This window comes from Impatiens glandulifera, chromosome 4 (genome assembly GCF_907164915.1).
Source record: "Impatiens glandulifera chromosome 4, dImpGla2.1, whole genome shotgun sequence".
In the NCBI taxonomy this organism is placed as follows: Eukaryota; Viridiplantae; Streptophyta; class Magnoliopsida; order Ericales; family Balsaminaceae; genus Impatiens; species Impatiens glandulifera.
Genome location: NC_061865.1, coordinates 6,543,056 through 6,567,522, shown reverse-complemented (window position 1 = coordinate 6,567,522; position 24,467 = coordinate 6,543,056). Strand labels below are relative to the sequence as shown.

General features: G+C 31.3%; 4 protein-coding genes across 4 annotated transcripts; 2 read left to right on the top strand and 2 right to left on the bottom strand.

Moving 5' to 3' along the window:
* Positions 1-430: 430 nt before the first annotated feature.
* Positions 431-2,512, bottom strand: LOC124935768 (cell division cycle 20.2, cofactor of APC complex-like). The gene is made up of 4 exons (XM_047476192.1): positions 2,278-2,512; positions 1,903-2,193; positions 960-1,811; positions 431-874 (listed from the first exon to the last, which is right to left on the bottom strand). Exons 1-4 carry the CDS (start codon positions 2,335-2,337, stop codon positions 719-721), a joined length of 1,359 nt encoding a protein of 452 aa, XP_047332148.1. The 5' UTR covers positions 2,338-2,512; the 3' UTR covers positions 431-718.
* A 5,811-nt stretch (positions 2,513-8,323) lies between these two features.
* On the bottom strand, positions 8,324-10,162 carry LOC124934571 (cell division cycle 20.2, cofactor of APC complex-like). The gene is made up of 4 exons (XM_047475100.1): positions 10,103-10,162; positions 9,705-10,043; positions 8,754-9,605; positions 8,324-8,663 (listed from the first exon to the last, which is right to left on the bottom strand). Exons 1-4 carry the CDS (start codon positions 10,160-10,162, stop codon positions 8,508-8,510), a joined length of 1,407 nt encoding a protein of 468 aa, XP_047331056.1. The 3' UTR covers positions 8,324-8,507.
* A 2,628-nt stretch (positions 10,163-12,790) lies between these two features.
* LOC124934272 (protein HEAT STRESS TOLERANT DWD 1-like) lies at positions 12,791-16,617 on the top strand. The gene is made up of 12 exons (XM_047474776.1): positions 12,791-12,903; positions 13,003-13,163; positions 13,234-13,312; positions 13,387-13,560; positions 13,635-13,733; positions 14,906-15,077; positions 15,172-15,278; positions 15,351-15,490; positions 15,587-15,659; positions 15,840-15,955; positions 16,045-16,162; positions 16,247-16,617. Exons 1-12 carry the CDS (start codon positions 12,859-12,861, stop codon positions 16,382-16,384), a joined length of 1,422 nt encoding a protein of 473 aa, XP_047330732.1. The 5' UTR covers positions 12,791-12,858; the 3' UTR covers positions 16,385-16,617.
* A 3,726-nt stretch (positions 16,618-20,343) lies between these two features.
* LOC124934570 (protein TRACHEARY ELEMENT DIFFERENTIATION-RELATED 7A-like) lies at positions 20,344-20,703 on the top strand. Its single transcript, XM_047475099.1, has one exon. The coding sequence runs from the start codon at positions 20,344-20,346 to the stop codon at positions 20,701-20,703; it is 360 nt and encodes a 119-aa protein (XP_047331055.1).
* Positions 20,704-24,467: the final 3,764 nt, after the last annotated feature.

Below are 24,467 nucleotides of genomic sequence, written 5' to 3'. Positions count from 1 at the left end.
TATCATAATCATAAAAAAAAAAAAAAAATTGTCCTATAATTCAAGGCTCAAGCTAATTAAAAACCCAATTGTGTTTCTACTAATAGCTGGCAACTGGATTTTATCATCCAAATACTATATTATAAACATAGGAAGGATTTAATGCTTGAAAAAGAAAGATGATCAAAGAAATTGCTAACCAACTTTCCCAAAAATTCAAAATTAACATAGTTCAAGGCTAAAGCTAACTAAAATTCATCATTCCACTATACAAAAAATTATGTTCTATCATGCAAGTGTTTGTGTAAAAACAAAGGATATCATACCTGGTGGCCTTGGTGTTAGTAAAACTTGTCAGTTGCCACCTAAGTCATCAAATTGGGTATGGTGCACCCCCAAATTCTGCACTTTTAACAACTGTACAATTAACTGTACAACTCAAGGCTCAAACTAACAGTCCAAAGCTAGAATCAAATGAAGAACTTGTTGGAGAACAACAGTGAGCAAGTTTTGGAGAGAAAAACCAGTAATGGGATTAATTTTATTAATGAATTATATACAAAAATAAATCCCAAAACAGATTAAAAAACTCCCCTCTATCCTAAATTATCTCTTTCCAGGGTGTTATTTGAATACAATTTCATAACTCTATATACAACTATGTATCCATTCATTCATTCAATTGCCATCGAGCTAGTGGCTGGTTGGTCTTTTATCTGTTTGTCATCATCTAAAACTTTTACCGAATTCTGTTTGAGCTTGCAAATGGCTCAGGGTTAGCCTTTGCTGCCAATGATTTTGTTGCAACTTCAGAAGCAGAAGGTGTCCCAAATGCCTTCCAGAATCTCAATGTTTCATCTCCTGCAGCAGTTGCAATTGTATTTCCATCTGGGCTCTGTCAAATATCAAATAACATCCAATCAATCATCAATTAAGCAATCAATGAAAAAAGAAAAGAAAAGAAAAGAAAAGAAACTTACTTGAGTCATGAAAAGGACTCTTGAAGTATGCCCATTCAGTTCTGCAACCTTCACCATCGAAGGATACTTCCACAATGTCAATTGATTCTGGCTAAACCCATGTGAGCTCAACAACTCCCGTTCATTCTTGTTCCAAACAAGACCACAAACTTGCGAACCAGTGTTATAGGAGTTCAACTGAGCCCCGGTGTGGGTATTCCAGAATTTGATGCACCCATCTCCCCCACCACCACCCGAAGCTAGCAAGTTGCTCTGAAACGGGCACCAAGCAAGCGCCTTTACAGCAGCAGTGTGGTCTTCAAGTCTGTGAAGCCACTGGGTAGGGGAACTGGAAGAAGCCGTGGATCTATCCCAGATGTGAATCAGATTATCGTTTCCACCGCTTGCCAACTGCTGCCCGGAGGCAGACCACTTCAGCCCGCAAACCTCTTGGCTGTGTCCTATGAATTCCTCCACAATATGCTGCCTTATTCTTACGTCGTTGTTTATGATTTTTCCATCCATACCCCCAGTTGTTAGTATGTGATTGTTCCAGTCAAGAGAACCAACTCGGGAGCTGTGTCCTCCGCTTAAGGTCCTTAACTGTCTGTTTGAAGTGGAATCCCAAAGCTGGACATGGGAATCGTTCAAGCCCAGAGCAATATGGCGACCATCAGGAGCCCACTTGACGCTGGTCACAGGGCCACATTCATCATCAACCGTGACTAGCTCAGAGGTTGATCCGTCGGTTGCATCCCAGAGATAGACTGTGGAACCAAGGGCAATGGCAAGAACATTGGCGCTGCCCCAGTCAAGCAAATTCAGATAGAAATCATCAACCATGTCTGGAGCATCAAGTGTTCTTTCAGATGTCTACAAAATTCAAATCAAAGCAATTAGAAAGAAACATCCTTTCAGATAGATCATCATGATGATATTGAGTAACACAACAAATGATACGTACCTGAGGAAAGTGACGGCGAGGCTTTGAAGATTTAGAAGTATTGTTAAGAGATGAAGAAGAAGAAGAAGTCAAGTGCGAAGGAATGGCCTCAATGGGAGTGGGAGGCTTGTTCTTGAAAGCGAGAATGCGGGTTTTGTTCATGTTGAATGCCTCCGCCAATACCTTTCTGTATGCTTCTTTAGCGGGGGAGTTGTCTGCCTGATTAACCTTACCAGCTTTATTCATACCTGTGAGCATGGAATGCGCATAGTCGAAGTCTGTAGCCGATCGATTTGGTATGAACCTGTCCAACTGTCCAACAAAGGAATCAACTGTCAGATTAAATCATCTAATCAGAACGGATAGTAATCCAAAAAGAATCTTAGGGTCTCTTACGTTTTCCCGGTCATTTTTTCTCTGAAGAAATTGTGAATTGATAATTCTGCCTGAATCCATTTGGAAAGAAAGAGCCTGCAAAATAAACAAGAAAAGAGAGCCCTGCAGAAAGAATACAAAGAAAACTCGAAGCAGATAAAGAAGATTATGTATAAAGAAACTAAACACAAAGAAATTGAAAATCGTAAGCTTTCGTGGACTTAGAGAGCACAATAAGAAAGAGAACAGAAGAGAGAAAGAGAAGAGATCAATTTGTGAATAAATGAAAGAATACAGAAGTTTATATACGCGTCGTCGTTGTGAAATTAGGGTTTTTTGTTATGGAAGAGATACAACGGCTAGTAGCCGGATCTCTCTCCCCCTATGTCTTATGTCTGAAGTCAAAATAAAATAACCGTTGAACATTATATATATAAATTCTTACAATAATGAGTTACTCTTTTTTTATTATTATAACAAATTAATTATTATTAATTCAAATAAAAAATCAAGTATATAAAATTAAAATGTAAGTATTATATATATATATATAAATAAATTTAAAATTAGATAAATAAAGCTCGAATTTATGTATTTAGAAAATTTCTAAAAGAGTTTAAGATTGTCCTCCAATTCATAGTAAAACTTCCCATCATATTGTCAATCGATTTATAAGTTTAAATTGAAATTTTCATATTTCAGTTCGACCAATTTCATATACTACTTAACTATCTATTTTCTTGATTGGGAAACGATCATAGGATCATTTGTATGTTTTTTTCAGAAACACAACATAACCAATCTACCTAAATCAGAAATACCCAAATTTGATTTTTGAAAATTTACAAAATTAGATTTCTATTTTGAGTTATTACTCAAGAACAACAACCCATAAACCCTTCTAATAAGTTTCTAAGGATGTTAGAAACATATTCAAACTAATTCTAAGCTATCCCGATCATGTTTGATAAAAAACTATTTTTTTATAAAATACAAATTTCAGTTCTTGAATTGGTTAAAATGAATAGGCATTGTTCATGTTTTGGTTTCATTCAATCATATAAAGCATAAAGAAGTTATTGACAAGCTCCTTACGTTTCATCAAACCTTAAAACTCAAAAACACATTTTCTGTATCAAAACTATTTGAGTTGAGTAGGACATCATCCCAATCAAATGATGCAATATGGATGATGTTATAAATGATCATTGGGACCAGACAAAGCTTCCCACACCCTTGGATAAAAGGATCAAATCCCCAATCGAAAACATCAAACCTGCAGTTTGATGTTCTTGACGACCGACCGAGGGCTTAACCATGGTTCGATTTAAGACCGAGAAAATTGAACCCTCCCTTACACCCGATTGAGGAATCTCACACTTAACCCAGAATTCTTAGCCTAGGACCGAGAGCCTCCCGCACCCGACCGAGAGCCTCCCGCACTTGATTGAGAGCCTCCCGCATCCGACCGAGTGTCTCCCGCACCTCGACCGAGAGCCTCTCACACCCGACCGACAGCCTCCCGTACCCAACTAAGAGCCTCTTGCACCTCGACCGAGAGTCTCCCATGTGCACCTCGATTGAGAACCTCCCGTACCCAATTGAGAACCTCCCACGCCTTGACCGAGGGATCTCAACCCATGACCGAGGAAAACAACACCCATGACCGAAGGGACCGATCTTTGGCCTTTTTGGTTGAGATTTTAAAATTATTTTTAAAATTTTCGAACCCCAAACTATTTTCTAAAAATATTAAATAAATGGAAAACAATTTCAAAATATTTTTATAAAAAATATTTTGATAAGAGCCTGTTTGAGATTTATTTTTAGATTCTGATGCCTTAAACTGATATTGTTCAGGTACTTTCCTCATCAATTGTCGACATAAATCTCAAGTACCAGTATTTACATCAATTGTTCGTTTTAACCAAATCAAAAACTCAAAATTTTCAATTTTTTTTGAATTTTTTATTTTGATCAAACATGATCGGGATGGATCAAACATTATCCAAACAGTTGTTCAACATCATTATAATCATGTTGGGAAGATTTTTGGGCTGTGATTCAGCAGAATTAACAAAGAACAACAAACACATTTTTTTATTTTGAAAATTCAAATTTGGATTTGGATTTTTTTTATTTAGATCGATTGATCGATTCTATCTTATCTAGATAGTTTCTAAATGATCATAGGATCGTTATTCAAATATAAAACACCATAAACAACAAACATGCAAATTTATGCAATTTGAAATATAAAAATTTCAAATTCAAACTGTAAATATGAATTATATAATAGGGTGATTGGATCCTTACCAAGGATTAGAGAATGCTCCTTAGACATTAGGGAAGATGTTGGATGCACATATTCAAGCTTTAAGTTCGTATCCACAGTTTTCAAAAAATCCAAAAGCTTGAAGCTTTAATGTCATATTTCTGAAAATCAACGATTGGAAGGTGTAGAGTGGATCTCTTGCCTTCATAATGACTTAGGGGATGTATTTATACTATCCCTGAGTTGGTGAAAGCTTCAAGTGGGCTGAATCATCCAAAAACCATTAATGTCATTTTGGTTGTTCTTGAGGCCACTTGTTGAAATAGGGATGAATCATCCCTAATTTGTAGGAGAAATGATCACCATCGTAGGGTGATCACTTCAGCCTTTAAGTTAGTCAAAATGGTTAACTATAAGCTGAGTTCCAAATTAGAGAAATCGAAGACGGGTCTTCATCCTTATCCTCGCGGCATCGCGATGAGGAAGGCGATTGAAGGCCAATACGACGTCATTTCGTGTGTGTCTAGTGTTCCATCACTGATCAGTCATTGTTTAAGCATTCCGTTAGCGTTCTAGCTAATGGGACTAACGTCCAGTTAGTTAATCCACTACGGCTTGGGCGCGCTGCTTTCGCTACAACGGGCTACGCGTGCTAGTGATGGGCGTTGGATGAAAATTTGATGCACATCTGATGGTTGTGGTTCGACTGTAGAATTTTGGCTACACCCGATTACTAATTTAATTTAATTTTAAAATCTTAAAAATTTGTTTGAAATTGATTTTTCTTTCACTCTTTTGACTTTAAATTTTATCTTTTCAAATACACAAAATATTAAAATAAATATGGCAAATATTTTAACTTTTTTTAATATATTTTTAAGGATAAATAAATAATTGTTTTATATGAAATGAATATATAACCATTCATTCTAAATTATTTATTTTTGTCATTTTAATTTTTTTAATATTATTTTGAGATAAAATGTGTACAACATTTATCTCAAATAATTTTATTTTTTCGTTGGCCTTAACCTTTAATTAATTTGATTAATTAGTACAATAATTAATCTTAATTAATTGTTTTAAATGAGTTTTTGGCATGAAGTTAATTATTTTGACTTTATTTATTTAAAAATAAATCAAAATAATTATTTTAATATTATAAATTGAGGTATATATTTTTAGTGCTTACATATGGTATATATAATCTTTCTCAGTTGATATTGTGTTGACCCGTAATTCCCTTCATTACGGGCCTTGATTTTATCCCATAATTTTTGTAAAGTGGTAATGCTCTGAATGTGTACCTTATTTTCTTGTTGAATGTATTAATTATCCAGGTCATTACCGTTGCATCTTTCATTCTCCATAGTGTTGCCTCTTTTGGATCTTTCAACATCTTACAAGAACCGCCAAGAAGCTAGTTTCATCTTAGATAGAAGTCCAAGCCGTATGCTCGTGCTCCATTCTAAGTAGTTGATTCTTGTAAGGATTGTCGATGTGAGAATGGTTGACTCTCCTTCATGTAGGTAGAGAGAATAGTGCGATTTTTTTTCTGCCATCTGAAAGTTGATCGCCAAAGAGTTGATTGAAATTTTCTCTCGAATTGAATTAGGGTTTCGTTCTTGCTGTCTAGTAGATGCTCTTATTTGGAGATGATTGATGAATCTTGAACCTAATTGTGTCGAGTGGCTTTATACCATGTAAGATTCTATGTGATGAAGTTTATAACAAGAAAAGATTGATCTATTTGAGCAGAGAAATTGAAGAACAAGAGTAGAGAAGAAAGAGATTACAAAACAAGAAGTGAATGTCAATCTTATTCATAAAGTCAGGGAATTACCCTAATTATGTATATATATACATTGTTGACCTAATTAAAAAACTATAATGTTATCCCTAACTTTATATGATTGTCCAATTAAGTAATCAGATTTTAACCATCTTTAATAATTAAGATAAACTTATTTTGACACTACAAAATAGTAAAGATTTAATTAAAAATATAAATATTTATCTCAATAGTTGTTGAGTTATGGAGTCTATACTTATAATAAATTTTAAAAAGTTAATTAGAGTTTATTTGGTTTGTGTATGTTTGGGCTTGAGCCTGATCAAGAGTTATTTTAATTTTATTATTTACATGTTTACCCTATAAACATGTAGAGACAAAGTTGTTGTTGTTTAATTGAAAATAGTGAGTTATGACATATAGTAGGTTAGGTCATATTAGCGAAAAATTAATGATTTTTATTTAAGAAGTATTAAATTTCAGAACTGAAGTCTTTTGAACATCAGTTATGTGAAAACTATATTTTTAAAAAAACAAGAATGTGTGAGTTTCTAAAAGATTGGGAATAAACTCAAGAAAAGAAATGATATAGTTGATACACATTGATGTCTAGGGACCTGCACTCGTTTCTTCTATTGGCGGATCACAGTATTACGTGACGTTTATAGATGAGATTCGACAAGAAAAAAATGGATTTACTTTATGAAGACAACAAATTTGATTATTTGTTGTTTTCAAAAAGTGAAAGATTTTGATTGAAAATGAAACAAATCAAAAGGTTAAGTACTTAAGACCCGACAACGGAGACGATTACATCAATTTAGATTTCAAAGAGTATTGTAATTTGAATGAGATGAGTATGGTAAAGACTATTCCCCGAACGTTTCAAGATAATAGTGTAGTTGAACAGATGAATCGAATATTGAACAAGCGTGCTATAAATATGAAACTAGTTTAAAACTTTATGTAAGACTTGTTTGATGGCTCGTTAAGCTTTTTTAGAGCATAATCATATAATTTTTTTTTATTATATTTTACTTCTTAATCAAAATTAATATATAAGTATAGATTTTTACAGAGTTTTTTAATATAATTTTTATAAATTTTTTAATATAAGAAATTAATATATAAAATAATTCTTATAGGTTTTTTTTAATATAAGAAATTAATAATATATATTTAAATTCGAGCATTTCGAACCGATCAAACCGAGTTTGAGCTTAATATTGAAAACTCAATTGAACTCGAGCTCGAACCGAGCCAATAAAAAATGAGTCGAGCCAAACTCGAGCCAGAGCTAGTTAGAGCCCGACTCGTTTACATAGTTAATATTAACCATAAAATTGGAGATTGAACTGAATAAGGATATGAGATGAATTGATAAATACAAAAGCTTAAGACTTTTATGTTAAAAATGATTGAATTGACTTAGAATTAACATAAACAAAACTATATATATCACTTTATGAGTGTGATAGGCTGTGCATGTTGAAATAACCTGAAAACCCTATTATGTATCTACTAATAGCTGGCAACTTGATCATATCATCCCAAACACTATTATAAACATAAACACTATTATAAACATAGGATTTAAAGCCTCAAAATGAAAGATGATCAAAGAAATTGCTAACCAACTTTCTCAAAAATTCAAAATTAACATAGTATTCAAGGCTCAGGCATGTTTGTGTAAAAACAAAGGATATCATACCTGCGTGTCCTTGGGTTGCATCTTTGTTAGTAAAACTTGCCACAACTGGGTCTAGTGCACCCTCAAATTCTGCACTTGCAACAACTGTACAATTCAAGGCTCAAACTAACTAAAAAACACATACATTATTATCACTTACTTATATGGTAGTCTACTAGAATCAAATGAAGAACTTGTTGGAGAACAACCAACAGTCAGCAAGTTTTGGAGAGAAAAACCAGTAATTGGATTAATTTTATTAATGAATTATATAAACAAACCCTAAACCAGATTAAAAAACTCCACTCTATCCTAAATTATCCCTTTGTAAGGGTGTTATTTAAATACAATTTCATAACTCCTATACAACAACCCTGTATTCATTCTTTCATATGCCAGTGAGCGAGTGACTATTTTTTATTATCTATCATCATCTATCTAAACTTTAAACAAACAAACAGTATGAAGTAGTAGTAGTTCATTCATCAATATGCTTAACGAATTCTGTTTGAGCTGGCAAATGGCTCAGGGTTAGCCTTTGCTGCCATTGATTTTGTTGCAACTTCAGAAGCAGAAGGAGTCCCAAATGCCTTCCAGAATCTCAATGTTTCATCTCCTGCAGCAGTTGCAATTGTATTTCCATCTGGGCTCTGTCAAATATCAAATATCAAATATCAAATACCATCCAATCAATCAATCAATCAATCAATCATCATCTGAAGAAAAGAAAAGAGACTTACTTGAGTCATGAAAAGGACTCTTGAAGTATGCCCATTTAGTTCTGCAACCTTCACCATCGAAGGATACTTCCACAATGTCAATTGATTCTGGCTAAACCCATGTGAGCTCAACAACTCCCGTTCATTCTTGTTCCAAACAAGACCACAGACTTGCGATCCAGTGTTATAGGAGTTCAACTGAGCCCCGGTGTGAGTATTCCAGAATTTGATGCACCCATCTCCCCCACCACCACCCGAAGCTAGCAAGTTGCTCTGAAACGGGCACCAAGCAAGCGCCTTTACAGCAGCAGTGTGGTCTTCAAGTCTGTGAAGCCACTGGGTAGGGGAACTGGAAGAAGCCGTGGATCTATCCCAGATGTGAATCAGATTATCGTTTCCACCGCTTGCCAACTGCTGCCCGGAGGCAGACCACTTCAGCCCGCAAACTTCTTGGGTGTGTCCTATGAATTCCTCCACAATATGCTGCCTTATTCTTACGTCGTTGTTTATGATTTTTCCATCCATACCCCCAGTTGTTAGTATGTGATTGTTCCAGTCAAGAGAACCAACTCGGGAGCTGTGTCCTCCGCTTAAGGTCCTTAACTGTCTGTTTGAAGCGGAATCCCAAAGCTGGACATGGGAATCGTTCAAGCCCAGAGCAATATGGCGACCATCAGGAGCCCACTTGACGCTGGTCACTGGGCCACATTCATCATCGACAGTGACTAGCTCAGAGGTTGATCCGTCGGTTGCATCCCAGAGATAGACTGTGGAACCAAGGGCAATGGCAAGAACATTGGCGCTGCCCCAGTCCAGCAAGTTCAGATAGAAATCATCAACCATGTCTGGAGCATCAAGTGTTCTTTCAGATGTCTACAAAATTCAAATCAAAGCAAAGCAAAGCAATTAGAAAGAAACATCCTTTCAGATAGATCATCATGCTGATATTCAGTAACAACAAATGCTACGTACCTGAGGAAAGTGACGGCGAGGTTTTGAAGATTTAGAAGTATTGTTAAGAAGAGATGAAGAAGAAGTCAAATGCGAAGGAATGGCCTCAATGGGAGTGGGAGGCTTGTTCTTGAAAGCGAGTATGCGAGTTCTATTTATGTTAAATGCCTCCGCCAACACCTTTCTGTATGCTTCTTTAGCGGGGGAGTTGTCTGCCTGATTAACCTTACCAGCTTTATTCATACCACCTGTGAGCATAGAATGCGCATAGTCGAAGTCTGTGGCCGATCGATTCGGTATGAACCTGTCCAACTGTTTGTTTGGCGTTGAATCATTAAGAAATGGATTAAATAATCTAATCTAATCTAATCTAATCAAAAGGGATCGTAATCATGAAAAAGAATGTTAGGGTATGTTACGTTTTCTCTTTCATTTTTTCTCTGAAGAAATTGTGAATTGATAATTCTGCCTGAATCCATTTGGAAAGAAAGAAAGAGCCTGCAAAAGAAACAAGAAAACAGAGTCCTGCAGAAAAGAATACAAAGAAAACTCGAAGCAGATAGTTAACGTATAAACAGGCAAACAGAGAAAGATTATGTATAAACAAAACACAAAGAAATCAGATCGTATGCTTCGATTGGACTTAGAGCGCTGTAGTAATAAAGAGAATAGAAGAGAGAAAGAGAGAGAGAGAGAGATCAGTTTGATCAATTTGAGAAGAATGGAAGATATGCAAAGTTTATATATACGTGATTGTGAAACTAGGGTTTTCAATTCTTTGTGATGGAGATGCCAACGGCTAGTAAAAGTCATATATTAATTAAATCTAAGTCAAGTAGACGTTACTTGACGATGAGAGAATGGGTCAGGGCCTAAACTTAGGAGAAATGGGCTTTAAAATTTATTATTAATAATGGGCCTAATTTCTAATGTCTTATTGAATAAGGTTATTTTAAAATTTGGAATCTACTCTTAAATTCTCAGCAATTTTATAACATTTTTTTTTTCAAATTGTATTATTAATAATATACATTTAGTATTTTAACGAAGTTCATAAAAGTGATTATATTGTTATATTATTTAATATCTAAATTATTGTTTAGATGTTTTTATTTCGTTAATGTTATTTTGTAAATTAATTTAAAATGTAACTTTTTATTTAAATTAATGAAATAATTTTTTTTAAATAAATAAAATTAAAAAATTTAGTATTATTATTATTATATTTGTAATATTGTCTCAGTTCAAATAATACTTTTATGAGTAGTTGTGGGTATGTCCAATATATCTAATTTTTTTTATCTATATCTTATATTTACCAAAAGTTTTGTTATAGAAAACTCTATACATTTATCTTATCGTATCTTGATTTCGACGCAGGGAAGAATCTATGTAGGGCTCGGGTGAGTTGAAGCCCACCCCGATTTTTTTTTAAACGATTAAAATGTGACATTACCCCTTAATTATTAGAAGAATTTCAATAGAATTCACTATTTTATTTATTTAAATATTAAAAAATGGTCTAACTTACTTTTATTTACCCGTTTTATCCAAAAAAAAAATCGTTTTTTACTTTAGCTCACCCTAAAAAAATTTTAAGCCCACCCCACCAACGAATCCTGGGTCTGTCCCTATTTCGACGTACCTTTATTTCGGTACGCTATCATTATATACTTTTCATAACGAAAAAAATACACTCTTTCAATTTTATTTCACACATTTTTTTTGTTAAAAATGTAAGGAATCAAAACATTTTTTTGCCCAATTGTCTCGTTCGTCAATATAACTTGACTTTTATCACCCCACTTGTTTCGTAGAATGGACTCAACTTACACATTTTTAATAAATGATTTTTTAACCAACTTCTACTTTAAAAAACGATTAAAATTTCAATTTTATAGTATTTTCATACCCCGATTGGTTGTATTCTACGATCAATCAATTTTTCTCTCTTTTTTTACAATGTTCCTAAAATATACTCTTACAATGTTTACGAGTAAGAAGTTTTAGTTTCAAAGTTATTCTTACTTGACGATGATTCTTGTGTTTCAAATTTTATTGTGTTTTTATTTGAAATGACTTAACATCATATTAGACTCAATTACATATATAAATTGTTTATATAAATATATTATAATATAATTATATTTTGATTTAATTTTTAAAAATTAAATTTTTATAATTGAATTAATATTAAATATATTAAAATATGTTTTAAAAAACAAATAAATTTACTAAAATTGATTGATTCGGTTTGATCTTACTAAATTTTTTATATTGAATGCGTGAATATAATTTTTAAAATAAAAATTAAAACATCATTATTTATAATTTCATTAGTCATTATTTATTCTCTTATAAATATTATATATATATATATATAATTATATATATATATATTTAATTTATAAATATTATTTAAGTATATAATGATATATCAAAATTTGAAAAAAATCTCATATTTTATCTTATCAATAATTTTGGTGTCGATACTATACCTTACAATTTTGTTCGTTATACCGAAAAATCAATTTTTTTTTTATATTTTGCGATACAATATTTTTGATATAACCATCACTTTCTACCCTGTTTATAAGTATCATGTTTTGATTGGTATAAATTTACCATTATTTCAACCATATAAATACATATTAGTTACAACAAATAGATTGGTTTTTATATAATGTAATTTTATTTATATAATAAATTTAAAATTTTGTAAAAATAAAATAAATAAATAATTATATATTTTAATAATTTTATTAAATATTAACTTTTTGTTTTATTAACAGTTTTTAAACTTTTTTTATATAATAATTAAAAAAAAAATCCCCATAAACAATCGAAAATTCTTCTAATTAATAATACAATGAAGGGTTAATTTTGATTTTTTACTTCAAACGGTATGAATGCTAGAGAAGAAATATCAATTTGTGAATAAATGTCTTTATTTAGTATTTAATTATGGGTCTTCTTTGAGTATTAATCAGGTTGTCTAAATGGGCTTTAATTTAGTCTTAAATGGGCTGTAATTAGATAGGTGGCCCAACTTTATCTTCCTTTTTCTGTCTTCCATTATATATTTATTTCTTAAACCCTTAGCAGCTCTGAAATCTGTTTCTCGTTGTTCTTCTTCATTTGTTTAACCCTAGAATACAGGGAATCATCTGCAGAAATGGGTCGAATCCATAATCCTAAGAAAGCCAAACGAAAGAACAAGGTTTGTTCTTGTGATTCTTTTCATCCATTGTTGCAACTTTCAGTTTTCATCTTCTTTCAAAGCCAATTGATTTAAGTTTTCTTCAAATTTGATTTTCAGGGTTCAAACAAGGGCGAGGGATCTTCATCTATTGTTCCGTCTTTGCCAACAAAGGTATGGCAACCAGGAGTTGATAACATTGAAGAAGGAGAAGAGCTTCAGTGTGATCCATCTGCTTACAATTCTCTTCATGCTTTTCATGTCGGCTGGCCTTGTTTGAGGTAAAATATAATAGATTTTGAATGAAAATAATTGATGTTAAACTTTATCTTACTAATTTTACTGTTATAGTTTTGACATACTGCGTGATAAACTTGGATTGGTTCGGACTGAGTTTCCACATACAGTATATTGCATTGCTGGAACTCAGGTTAGCTTCTTTGATTCTAGTTAATTATTATTTTGGTTTGAATTTCTTAATTATTGGGTTTTTACTTATGACAGGCGGAGAAAGCTTCTTGGAATTATATTGGGATCTATAAGATTTCTAATATATCTGGGAAAAGACGGGCTTTGGTTCCCAAATCAATTGATGAAGATGATGACAGTGATGAAGACAGTGAGAGTGACAAGGAGGATGAAGGAAAAGGTGGTGCATCTGGGGCACCTGTCTTGCAGGTAAAGAATCTTTCTATATTGATTTGAATTCTATTCTATTAAATACTTACAGTGTTCTTTTTATGAAACTGCAGCTACGCAAGATTTCTCATGAAGGTTGTATTAATCGTATTCGATCCATGCCTCAAAATCCTAATATTTGTGTATCTTGGTCAGATACGGGCAAAGTTGAGGTTAGACAATCAATACCCTATTCATTGCATAATGATTCGTTTTGAAACAAGTTTGCTATAGCACATTGTTGCACCTCTTTCTATATATTTTGTTGCTAGCAGTGTTCTAAACGGCGGTAGGCGGTGGCGGTGCGGTAAGTGACTGCCTACTGCCTCGGGTGCCTAGGTGGTGCTTAGGCGGTGCCTAAGCGGTTGAATATAAATATAATAGAGATGTTCTATAATTATCATTTTACCAAAAAGATAAATTAATATTCTCTAACATAATAGCATTTAACAAAAATAAGTATGTAAGCATAATTAATCTTCTAAATCATCTATGTATGCACCATTAGCTATATTTATAATTCTCTCATCATTGTACTCAAAATCAACATTTTCTTCATGTTCCTCATCTGATGTATCTAAACAAGTATACTGCACATAAATTCAAATAACGTAATAGGCTAATATATTGAAGAAGAGATAGAAGAGCTAAAGAAGAGGTAAATGAGTTGAAGAATAGGTAGATGATCAAAGAAGATATAGATGATCAAGCGAGGTGAATGAGATAAGAAATGGAAAAGAAGAAGATAAATGAATTGGAATGTAAAGAGTCATCTCAAAATTTTAATAAATAGTGGAAGATGAAGAATTTTTTATATTAAATATATATATATATTAATATTAGTAATTAATTAATTAAAAATAATAAATATTTATATAATCTGACTGCCTCATTTATAGGCGGAGCGGTGTTGGACCGCCTACCGCCTAGGCGCCGCCTAGGCGGCCGCCTCGACCGCCATTTAGAACACTGGTTGCTAGTATTGTTGTTGATCATACCACTTCCTTGATATTCCCATTTGGTTTATAAATCCTCTTCAATGATACTTCATGCTTGTTTGATGTACTTTTTTTTTATTAAGACAAAGACTTGTTAGTTTGATCACAAAGTTGGTTACTAGGGTTATTTGGGTTAAATGACTACAATTTCCTTATATTTAATACTTTAAAATGCCATAAAAAGTATAGCATGTGTATTTAGTTGATGATTTGAAACTTGATATATCCAAATAACCATTCATCAAACAAGGTCTTGATCTACATAATTTGAAAATTTACTGTGAGAATAAATTTGGGACTAAAATGATTATTACTTTTTTAACTCGCTAATAATTTTATTTTTGTAGATTTGGGACTTTGCGAATCATCTAAATGCTTTGGCCGACTCTGAAGAAGGCATAAGTGGAGGTGCTGCTTTGCCCCCTTCTACTCAGGCTCCATTGGTTAATTTTGGTGGCCACAAAGAGGAAGGATATGCGTTAGATTGGAGTCCTCTTGTTCCTGGAAGGCTTGTATCTGGTAATACTTCTCAACGATTTGCGATTGTTTTGCATTTTATTTGATTTCTCTTTGTAGAAGCATTGCATCTTAATTTTATTTGATACTTCTTAAGGTGACTGCAACAACTGTATTCATTTGTGGGAACCCGCATCTGAAACAACATGGAATGTTGGTTCTAATTCATATGTTGGGCACATCGCAAGTGTGGAAGATCTACAAGTATGATTGATTCTTAGTTAATTCTTCAACTTATTTTTTTTAATGTTAATGAAATTCTCCTGTCTATTGCAGTGGAGTCCCACTGAACCTCATGTATTTGCTTCTTGCTCGGTGGACAAAAATATAGCAATTTGGGACATTCGGTTAGGGAAGAAACCAGCAGCTACAATAAAGGCACATAATGCAGATGTTAATGTGATATCATGGAACAGGTGTTTAATTTTTTCGTTTTCTTATTATTTATATTAATTTGATTGGTGTGAAGTATATGTATCTGAAGGATTTCCTACTTTGTTGTTTGTGGTTAGGTTGGCTAGCTGCATGCTGGCATCTGGAAGTGATGATGGTACATTTTCAATTCGCGATCTAAGATTGCTCAAGGTATGAACGATTATCCATTTTTTGGAATACCAATTTCCTTGTGAATCATTAAATGGCAGATCTTCAATTTGGATTCCCTTCATTCACTCTAGTGGCATTTTCTGCATGTTAATTTCGAATATGATCATAATTAGATTATTGAAAGATTGTATTTGTTTAAACTTCTATTGTGGGGTTCAGGATGGAGATCCAGTTGTGGCTCACTTTGAATATCACAAACATCCAATCACATCTATTGAATGGAGTCCGCATGAAGCCTCTACTTTGGCAGTTACTTCTTCAGACAATCAACTGACGTATGTTGTTCTTAAAAGCTGAATTACAGAAAAATTTGAGATTAATTTGGCATTTACCTAGAAAGATTTGTTATTGTTGATTATACCAGAATATGGGACCTTTCTTTGGAAAGAGATGAAGAAGAGGAAGCAGAATTCAAAGCCAACACGCAGGAGCAAGTAAATGCACCTAACGATTTACCACCACAGCTTCTCTTTGTTCATCAGGTCTGTCATATTAACAAACTTATTATCATTATTGTCGATGTTTTAGAAGCAGTTATAATCGAACTTTATTTTCTTCTTGGACAGGGACAAACCGCTTTGAAAGAACTCCATTGGCATTCACAGATCCCTGGAATGATCATGTCTACTGCAGCAGATGGTTTTAACATTTTGATGCCTTCAAACATAGAGACTGCCCTTCCTCCTGCAGCTGCCAGTTCTTGAAGAACACTTAAATAGAACCTTTTTTGCCTCTTTAATTTCCTTCTGAATCGAATTTTGGTCTTGTTTTTAGTTATTTGTTTTTTTCATCTTTAGATACGGATTGTGCTGAAAGTTATATAAGTGTGGTTTTGTTTATTTTTTCATGACATTTGAATATCTTTTTTTTTTGTTATGGATTTCAGGATTTCTTCTAGGATCGTATGCCATTGTTAATTATTGAGACTAACTAGTTATTTTTGTTTTTTTACAGTATAGATGATATATATTTTTTCCTTAAGTGATCACTATTCAAGGCTGGGGTTTAAGCAGTTTGGTCTATTTTTTCACCTAAAAAATCATCCAACGGTTTTTCAGAATCGGTTTGGTTTTATCAATTATTATATCTGTTTATCAGTTTTGTTTGAAATAATAAAAAATATATATAATATAATTTAATAAAATAAAAATATAATAAACTTACAATAAAATTATAATAAACTAGCAAATAAAATAATTATTTAACTTAAATAAAATATTTGAATATTTTTTAAATAAAAATGAATTTAAAAAAAAAAAATCAAATATATAAAATAATAAATATGTTTGTGTCTAGATTTGAACCTGAAACCAAGACAAACATTACTTGTATCTTTTTATCACTAGGTTAGAATTATATATATATATATATATATATATATATATATATATATATATATATATATATATATAAAATTCGGTTAAACTCGATTTTTTCATATCTAAACCGTCAATCAAACCTGTCAGGGTCGGTTAAGAAATTTTTAACATACCGTTGAGTTATAATTATTTCGGTCGATTTTTGTTGGTTTAATTCAATTTTGCGATTTTTTCGATTTTGCTTACTTTCCTATTCACTGCTAATATAGTAATATTTAATAGCATATTTGTGGTGAAATGGGTATATATAGTTATATATATAAATAAATATCAATTTTTAAAAATCTTTTAATACTTGTAATTAGATGGTCATTTTTATTTTATAACTTTATGCTAGGGTCTAAAATCAAGGCCTCGGTCCTAAAATAAATTCCAGCAACCTTTCTCGACACCCGGTCTCGGTCCTATGGTGCACATGGGCCAGATTTCTGTTTTGTTGTTTTATTATTTTTTTTTGTTTTCCTTTTCTACTTTACAAACCGAATTCTGTTATTTTCTAGTTATTGTTGTAACCGAATATTTTGGGGCAAGACATCACATATATAAGGCTGATCTTTCTTCCCCAAGGACCCATGAATAGAATGATGAAGATATGACTTCGCCCCTATTCGTCTATTATTATTATTATGGACTGTTTGGTATAGACCAACAGTATTTCTCTTCGCACCCTTGATTCTTCTATCCCCTCCCCCCAAATTCTCTATCGAAAACCTTCCGCTGCCCTTTGATTGTAGAATTTCCACCGGTCTTATAGATCAAGAACTTGATTTTTGAACCCAAAACACATCTTACGAAACAAGTCGTAACACTTTATTATATTTATTAATAAAATAAATAAGTAATCATGCTATAACAGTTAAAATTTATATGGTATACATAATTCAAAATCGAAAGTTTACGTAAAATTGACATTATTCAGTTCTAAACTCGTAAAATTTAGAGTTATTTTTTTCTATCTAAACCGTCAACTGAACTTGTCAGGATCGGTTAAGAAAATTTTGAACCGGTCAGAACTCAGTTAAGTCGGTTTATAATTATTTTAGTCGATTTTTCATCAATTCAATTTAGTTTTGCGGTTTTTTGGGTTTGGCTTACTCCCCTATTCACTACTAATTATAGTAATATTTAATAGCATATTTGTGGTGAAATGAGTATACATAGATAGATAAATATCAATTTTTAAAAATCTATTTAATACTTACAAGGTCATTTTTATTTTATAACTTTATTATATTTATTAATAAAATAAATAAGTAACCATGTTATATCAGTTAAAATTTATATAATAATAATTTAGTGTATATAGATTATAGATGGTCAAAATCGAGAGTTTACGTAAAATTTGAGATGGTATAACGATGTCGCAATTTTATTCGCCGAAAAAATAATAAATTTTCTCTCTATTCTCTTTTTTTAGATAAAAATATATTTAGGAATTAGAAAAAAATTATTAGTTAAATCTATATGTATTTAATTTTTTTTTAAGAAAAATAATAAACTTAACAAAAAAAAAAAAAAACAGCGAAAACAATTCAATGAATCAACGTGGCATATTGCCATGTGGATAGGAGAGAGAAAATCTTAAAAATGTCCCGAAACTAGGGTTGTAAACGAATCGAATCGAAGCGAATACTGTATTCGATTCGTATTCGTGAAACTATTCGAATATTCGTATTCGAAATTTTTTTGAATAATTAATGTGATTCGTATTCGATTTAAAATTGATATTCGTATTATTCGATCCGATTCGAGTATTCGATTCGATTTTTTTAAAACATATTTTATATAATTTATTCGAAAATTTGAAAATTAATATTTTTACATAATATCTAACAATATTCAATAAAATTACCTAATAAAAATTAAATAATAATGTTTAAATTACGATTTCAATATTAAACTCCCAATACAATGCAATGCAAGTCATTAATTAAAACTTACGCGTAACATAATATAAACAATAGTTATCAAAAGAACATTTCATTAAATTGGTTTGTAAATCACCGAAGAAATGTGGATTTCAAGTTTTCAACCGAAAAAATGTATATATGTACTAGGTTTTAGAATAAATAATATTTATAAAATTAAAATTAATAAAACGGTATATATATATAATCGAATATTAGCGAATACCGAATCGAATATCTTGATTTTGTATTCATATTTGTTTATTAGTCGAATCAAATCGAATATTTTTATTCGAATTCGAATCAAAAAATTGCGAATACGAATATCAAAATTCGAATACGAATACCGAATCGAATCAAAAGTATTCATTTACAACACTACCCGAAACGCTCATTTCAAACGCACGTGGGTAGGAGAGAGAAAAATTTAAATGTCTCGAAATGGTCATTTCAGGACAATTTTTTAATATTTTTTTCCCAAAATGCCCGTTTCGGACTCGAAATGACTGTTTTGGGACCCGAAATGAGCATTTTCGGGACGTGTGAAAAACCTGGTAGGCCACGTATTGATTTTTTAGGGCTTGTTCGGTCCAGGTTATTTAAATAACCTGGAAAGAGAGAAAAATGATTATTGGTAATGATTGGTGATAATTTTGAGGAAATGATAATGTTTTTTGGTAAAAAGACTCAAAAATATTGATATATATAAATAAAATAAATAATTATAATTTAAAATAAAGGGTATTTTAGTATTTTGGTTAATGACTTGATTGATTTGAAGGTTGAGAGGGGGAGTGAAGTGACAATTGATTTGGTTGGGTTATTTTGAAAACCCAAATACGAACAAGGCCTTAGTTGAGTTATCATTTCTCTATTTTTTTTTAAATACATATAGATTTAACTAATACAATTTTTCTAATCTCTAAATATTTTTTTTTATTGAGAAAAGAAAATAAATAGAAAATTTGTTATTTTTTTAGCGAATAAAATTGTTACACCATCGTACAATCTCAAATTTCTTTTCTCAAATTCTCTTTCCCAAATATTTCTCAATTAACTATTTATTTTATATTTCTTCCTTTCCTTTTTCTTTCTCACTCTTTCAATTTTTTATAAAATAATATTAAAAAAAATATATAGAGCCATATTTACGAAATTAGTGATAACTTCATTTATTAAAACTCCTTTCAGATCATTTGTCAAATTTCTTTACACTTTTTTAGAAACTTTAAATCATGAATTTCCTAAATACAAACAAATCCTCAAAATCTCACACATATTGCTTCGTTTGGTTGCAAAACTCGATCTCTATTTCCCCTCTATATAAGAAGTGTTCTCAAATATAATTTAAATGTTGTAAATTGAGAATAGTATATCATGGCGTCTTTTCATCCCTTGATGGTCCTGCTGGTCATGGTAATTACTTGGCATTTGGCTGACTGCAATAGAGACACAACAAAAACAAGCCATTACAGAATACCAGAACAACCAATATTACCTCCTCAATTTACTACTACTGGCTATCAGTCCCTCCTCCCTATTCCCAAACCTCCATCATCTCCTCATAAACTACCTCATATTCCAGACCATCCCTGGCCAATGAAACCACCTACCCATAAACCTCCAACTCCGTCGTCAAATTATTTAGTGAAACCGCCGCCCATACAGAAGCCTACACCAGCTCCGCACCATCCATCACCTCCACATGGGAAGTCACCACCTCCACTCATTTACTAGAAGTCGAGTTAGGCTTTTGTGTTAACTTTTTAAATAAGTTCATGTAAAAAAAAAAAAAAAAGTCTGAAAAAGACTAAATGTTATTTAAGAATAATTTTAATATATATATGCGCTATTTTTATGTATGAATCGGTATGAGTTTAGAGCTCGGATATAAACCCTCATCTATCTCAAAATTCCATGGGTTTTTAATTTTTATTCCATATTTACGAATTTGAACCCAATTTGGAGAATTTCCTTTAATATCATGAACTTTTTTTAAAGAAAAGAAAATTCTACATCATATATTGGAACTTCGTAATAATAGTATTAATGAATTATAAGATGAAGTAATATACTTCTTTTTATTTAAAGACTATCTTAATACGACTATCAACCTGATATCACGGTTAATTATAGAAACGGGAGAATAATTGTGTAATATTTTTGAAACAATGAAAATTCAAGTGCAGTAATCTTATAGTAAAATTTTCTGAATGGTTATGGACTAAATTATATATGAACTATTGTCATACCGAATAAACTTGATAAATTTACCAAATTTTGTTTATATTTGAACAAATTTCTCTAAGCAACAAATCAATTTCTTTGACAGAGTAAATGTTTCAAAACAGAATTTGAAGATGGGCAAATCCATTGTTTCTGAATCAGAAATATGAGAAGATTGATCTGTGAAAGACATCAAATTATATTCATGGAAAAGTTGAGTTCATCCTATTTTTGTGGTATTTGACTTGTTATTTTCACATGTTTTTGTGTTAGATTATATAATATATTATATTACATAAATATATTTGTCAATATTATATTACTAGTATTTCCTGATTAGATATATAATTATTTATGCCATTAAGTTATTTAAGATATAAATCTCTTTCATGGTATTAGAGTTTTAGAGAAATTCTTCTCATTTTTTTCCGCACTGCACCTTAGAGTAGCACACATCTTCTCCTATGGTAGTCATTTTTTTTTTAATTTTCATGGTTACCTCTAAATCCTTTCTCACCCAACCATTGACGTATCAAACATCAAGAGCCTTATTCCCATCATTCTTTAGATGAAGAATGTCATGTAGCTATTTCGGGTGGCAACACAACCAATTCGGAGGCCATGACAGTAGTAAGAACGACTCAGATAGTGGTGGTAGAAGCGACGCAACAATGACCAACAACGACCGAATACTCAACCGCTGTACAATCCCTGGGCAGGGCCGACCTTTAGGTAAGTTAACCTAAACAGTTGCATAGGGCCCTACCTTTACATGGCCAATTTTTTAATATTTAATAATATTATATTATTTTTTCTCTTTTAATATTAAATATACATTATACAATATATATAACTTTTTTTTATCTATTATTTTTATATTATAATATATTAACTATTTATATCTCATTTTATATTACTAAAATTAATTTTTTTTAATGTTTTAGGGACTAACAAATTTAAATTTTCAATGGCCCCAAATTCTTTGGGCCAACCTTGTCCCTGGGGAAGCATTGTTCTTTTTCTCCATTGATACAGTGGACCGTTTCACCGTGCCCTTACTTACCCATCCAACTCGTGGAATCGCCCCCCTTCTCCCCACTAACAACATGGTCTCTTTGACCTACGACCTCATCATCAAGTTTATTCTGCTACTGCATATAATCCAACAGATATCAAGACTATCATTCACACTCTCGATTTACTCCTCGGATGCAAACTAGGGTAGTAAGGTAAACGGTAGCCTCTTAGCCCCCTCCATCTTAGGACCCCAACAAATTTAAAATATAAATAAATATCTTAACCACGTTTGAAGTTAAAACCTCTTAAAAAAAGTTTAAACCTAAGACTTGTTAGAAACTATTATATGATTTAACCCACTAAACTAAACTACTAGAAAAAAAGTCTCTTGTAATTGCATAGAATGATGACTGAAATCTGGCACGATTGGCACATCGACACGATAGGCACATGGCACAAAGACACAATTTTTTCTTGCGCCGTAATAATTAAATCAACGCTGGAATCTCCATTGATTAAAGGAAGTTAGATTGACACAAGCGACAAAGCACGATCAACCACATGTTTTAAAATCATTTACAAATATTCAATTAAATTAATGAATATTATATGATAAAAATAAAAAAATAAAAAAATCACACAATTAAAAGATAATAATAAAACCAAAATAGAATGATAGTAAAATAGACATAAAATAATAGTCATATGCATACATGTTATATTGTTCTCTTAGACAAGTTAAGAATATGTAATTTACCTCATTTTGAATGTATTTATCATTTTTCTTGTTTAATGTTTTAATTTACTTTTACAAGTTATTCTATACATCTCAAAATTAATAATAAAATATGCATAAAATAACAAATTAAAATATGATAAATGTACTTAGTTTAGGAAAAATCATATTAATGAAGAACTCTACGTCTTCTTTGTTTAACTCTATACCTCAAAGATAAACTTTAAATTTCAAAAGAAAGGTAAGTACCAGAGTTCTTTATGTACCTACTAAATATATATATATATATAAAATGATGCTTAATTTTCAAATTATCCGAATTGTCATTAATGACATTGTTAACACTTATTCTCTCAATTTGAACAACCATTCATCAAATTCGATATTACATATACTATCATATCTTTATAATATTTCAAAACAGAATTTAAGGGATGACCAAATCTAACGGTTTGATTCAGATGTATGAGAAGATTGATCTAAATTTTTAATTAGACCAAAACGAATGAATACGTCTATTAAAGACAAAAAAAATTAAATTCAAGGTGAAATTTAGTCCATTCTTGTTTTTAACACGAATTGGTGGTCTTTGGCTGGTTACTTTTACAACTCTTTAGGTTTGAATTGCAGTCTCGAGTTTTAATCGTGTAAAAGACCCTTAAAAATTTCGGTGGACAGCATATACATGAATTTGGTTTATTATCACAATGACCGTTCTTAGGATTTATCTTGTAATTAATTAGTTGATTAAATTGTCTCATCAATAATTCTCAATATTTATTAAATAATTAATTTGTTGGTTGATTGAATTAGTTGTTGTTAAGAAAGATTAATTATTAACCAAATTTCTGATATTTATGGGGTGGAATTATGTTGGTGATATAGATGATAGCATAATGTATAAATTTGGTTCAAGCCAACTAATGTATTAATCTTAATAAGTATTCGGTTGATTAATAATATCTTAATAAGTAATAATTTTTCTCATTCATGTTTTTCATTAAGTATATGTATAAATAATATAATATAATAATTATATTATATAACCCACCTAAAATTTTCACAAATTCTAGTCCAAAACATTATATTAATTTCTATTAAATATATTTTAGTATTTCTTTTAGTTGAATTTGTATGATAAAATCTAAATTAAAACTGAATTATTTCTACACTAAATATTTGACAATATACAAATTTTATTCTAATATTGTAGACACTTCAATTTTACACCACAAAATTAAGATATGTCTATCCGGTCTAATATGTTGATCATACTTTATTATTGGACATAAAAAACACAAATCAGAAACACATTTTAGAATTGGCTCATAATGACCATTGAATATCGATCTAGACACAATTTTTCCAAAAATACTCTAATTTTAGATGATCCCATACTTTCAAATGGAGGGATTTGAAAAATCATTATTTTTTAGTATTATATTGTTGTTAGAAAAAATATACGTAACACATATATTTAGGCTTGTTTTTACATTCAAATGCCATTTTTCATGAAAAAATA